We start from the raw sequence: 3,109 nt of genomic DNA, 5'->3' as shown, positions 1-3,109 counted from the left end.
TCCTTCACTTTTATTCCCCCCCCTACCCCCCCCCCCCCCCCTCTTTTACGTCATTTCTTCATTCAAATTTACCATCTTTCCAAAAGAAAAATATTCAGAACTTTTATTTTCCATATTCTATCTCTATCATATTGCTTAAATCATAAACAAGGTTAAAAAAAAAGAAAAAAAAGATATATCATCCAAACAATTGCAAGTGCTTGTGTAATATATAGGATAAATGTGCTAAATTATTTATTGTGTTAAAATTTTATTATATTTAAATATAAGTTTTACAATAATTATTAGGGCTCCACGTGGGAGGCACGTGAAATAGAGATTAATTTGAACAAATTTGATTAAGCCCTACACAACTACCGGAATAAGATTTAACATTTTTGTGTTAAGGATAGATTGTCTCAGCTACTCTTGGTTTTGCTTGAGCAAGAAGTGGCAATGCACAAAAGAGATCACTCTTCCATGACTCAATTAAGTCATTGCGTGGTGAATTTGGCGGTAATCTCCAAGTAAACCCGTCATGAAGCCTAGCAAGTAACATGGTAGTAATGGTAGAACCAAGTTTCACACCAAGGCACCCTCGTCGTCCAATACTAAACGATAACAAGCGTAACTCTGAATCATTGAGAACTACTTCACCATTGTTTTTCTTGAGATAGCGCTTAGGCTTAAACTTCATCGGCTTCTCCCAAACTCTAGGATTCCGATCAAGTCCAAGACGACTTAATAGCACCACACTCCCTTTGGGGATGAAGTATTTTTCACTAATAATAGTACTAGAAACAGAGACTTGAGGAACGTTAAAAGGCGATATTGGGTAGAGACAAAAGGCCTCTTTTATGCAAGCTTTGACATAATTTAGCCGTGCCAAGTCTGATTCTTGAACTAATCTATTGCTCCCAACAACAATGTTGAGTTCTTCTATGACTCTTTGCATCGATTGTGGTTGGTTCAATATTTCTGCAAGTGTCCATTCAACTGCATTTGAGGGATTATTAATTGTTGCCAACATGAGTTTTTGTATATTAACCGTTGGTAACAAGTCAGACATATCAGCACCATTTTACAAGGTGAACATTAGATTATTTTTGAAAGTAATTATTTATATGGTGGGTTGAAGGGAATGGAAATGTTTTAATTTGTCTTGAAATTTGGTAGTCTTTTTTATCGTTCTGAATTATAATTCAATCAGAAAAGCCATTCGTGCCATCCAAGTAAATATATTACTATTCATTGTAATATGATATTAAGGAAGAAAACAGCGACCATTTTAAACAAATATTTCATTTTAGTTAAATGAGGGGTCACACAATTCAACAATGTCATTCACATGGATTAGGGGATTGAAAGTATACTTATAAGGACTTGTGTTTTAATCTCTTTAACATTCATCAACGGATTCCCAGTGGCATCCTTGAGCATTATAAGAACATCAAGGATGTCCTCTTCCACAGTTTTGTTGCCATCCTTCCAAATCTGAATCCTCTGATCAATTTTAATATCAATGTGTTTTGTTGTTGTGGCAAAGGCTTTCTTTGATAATTTTCTTTGTGACCATCAAAATACAAACAACACTTAACAATNCTCGAAATCGGATGAATTTAACATTTTCAGAACTCTCGTACTCTCACGAGTCTAACCATATAAAAATCTCTCAAATCGGAGGTCAAACACCCCCTCAAAACTCAATAATTTGATCTATGAAGTTTTACCCATTTTTCATTCAAAATCTGAAATTAAAGGATGAAATTAAGAGGAGATTCATGGAAATTTGTCTAAATCGAGTGAGAAGCACTTACCCAAGACGCCCAGGTGAAAATCCCTTCAAAAATCGCCAAGAACCGAGCTATAGAAGTCAAAATGTGATAAAAATGGTGAAACCCTCGAATTTGGGATTTAATCTGTCTGCCCAATGATTTGTTCATCGCGATCGCGGAACAACGGTCGCGATCCCATAGAGGAAATTTGAGAAAGCCCAGAAATGTACATCGCGTTCGGGTGAAGAGGGATGCGAACGCGAAGGGCGATGAGATGGTGGCTTATGCGATTGCGTAGGAGCTCATGCAATCGCGAAGTAAAGAAGAATAGACCATCACGATCGCGGAAGGCTTAATGCGAACGCGATGAAGGTTTTTGAGGTGGTCTTCAGCAAGGCATCACGATCACGCGAGAATCATCGCGATCGCGTAGAAGGATATCAGAAGCAGCAGTTACAGCAGTCCAAAATGGAGGAAAAATGATCCGTAGCCCACCCGAAATACACCCGAGGCTCCTGGGACCCCGTCTAATCACACACACAAGTCATATAACCTAACACGGACTTGCTCGAAGTTTCAAATCACATAAAACAACATCGAAACGACGGATCAAACAAAAAATCAAGCTTATGAACTTCCAAATCTTCAAATATTGAATCTCATGCCGAAACCTATCAATTCAACTCGGAATGACGCCAAATTTTGCAGATACGTCCAAAATAACATAACCGAGCTGTTCCAACTCTCGGAATCGCATTCCGACCCCGATATCACAAAAGTTAACCGTGGGTCAAACATCTTCATTTTCCAACTTCAACTTTCGCCGAAATGCCTCAATTCACTCCACGGACATCCAAATTTGAATCCGGACGCGCGCCTAAGTCCAAAATCACCATACGAAGCTGTTGAGATCATCCACGACCCATTCTGGGGTCGTTTACCCAAAAGTCCAATTTCGGTCAATTTTTCATCGTTCTAACTTCCAAAACTAGATTCCTTCTTCCAATTTGACTCTAAACCATCCGAAACCGAATTCCACCATGCACGCAAGTCGATACTCATATTCCGAAGCTGTTCCAGACCTTATGCCGCCGAACGGAGCTTAATTTCTCAAAACGACCGGTTGGGTCGTTACATCCTCCCCCTCTTAAAACCAACGTTCGTCCTCGAATGTGCTAAGATTCGCCTCGAAGTCCTCAAGCCACTGAGTGCGCACTTCCAACATACACTCGCGGGTGATCCCACGTCACCCCAATCCACTTAAGCCTGACGACACCATCTCAACTGAAATTTAACCTTTCTAGCAATACCTATTAGCCTTCAAGCCAGAATCTCACCTTCCATTCGTTTCCAGA

General features: G+C 39.4%; 1 protein-coding gene across 1 annotated transcript; it reads right to left on the bottom strand.

Moving 5' to 3' along the window:
• LOC109216193 (phenylalanine N-monooxygenase-like) lies at positions 383-1,048 on the bottom strand. Its single transcript, XM_019380328.1, has one exon. The coding sequence runs from the start codon at positions 1,046-1,048 to the stop codon at positions 383-385; it is 666 nt and encodes a 221-aa protein (XP_019235873.1).

Source organism: Nicotiana attenuata, chromosome 2 (assembly GCF_001879085.1).
Source record: "Nicotiana attenuata strain UT chromosome 2, NIATTr2, whole genome shotgun sequence".
NCBI lineage: Eukaryota > Viridiplantae > Streptophyta > Magnoliopsida > Solanales > Solanaceae > Nicotiana > Nicotiana attenuata.
Note: the sequence above shows the minus strand (reverse complement) of the source record. Positions and strands in the feature narration are given on the sequence as shown.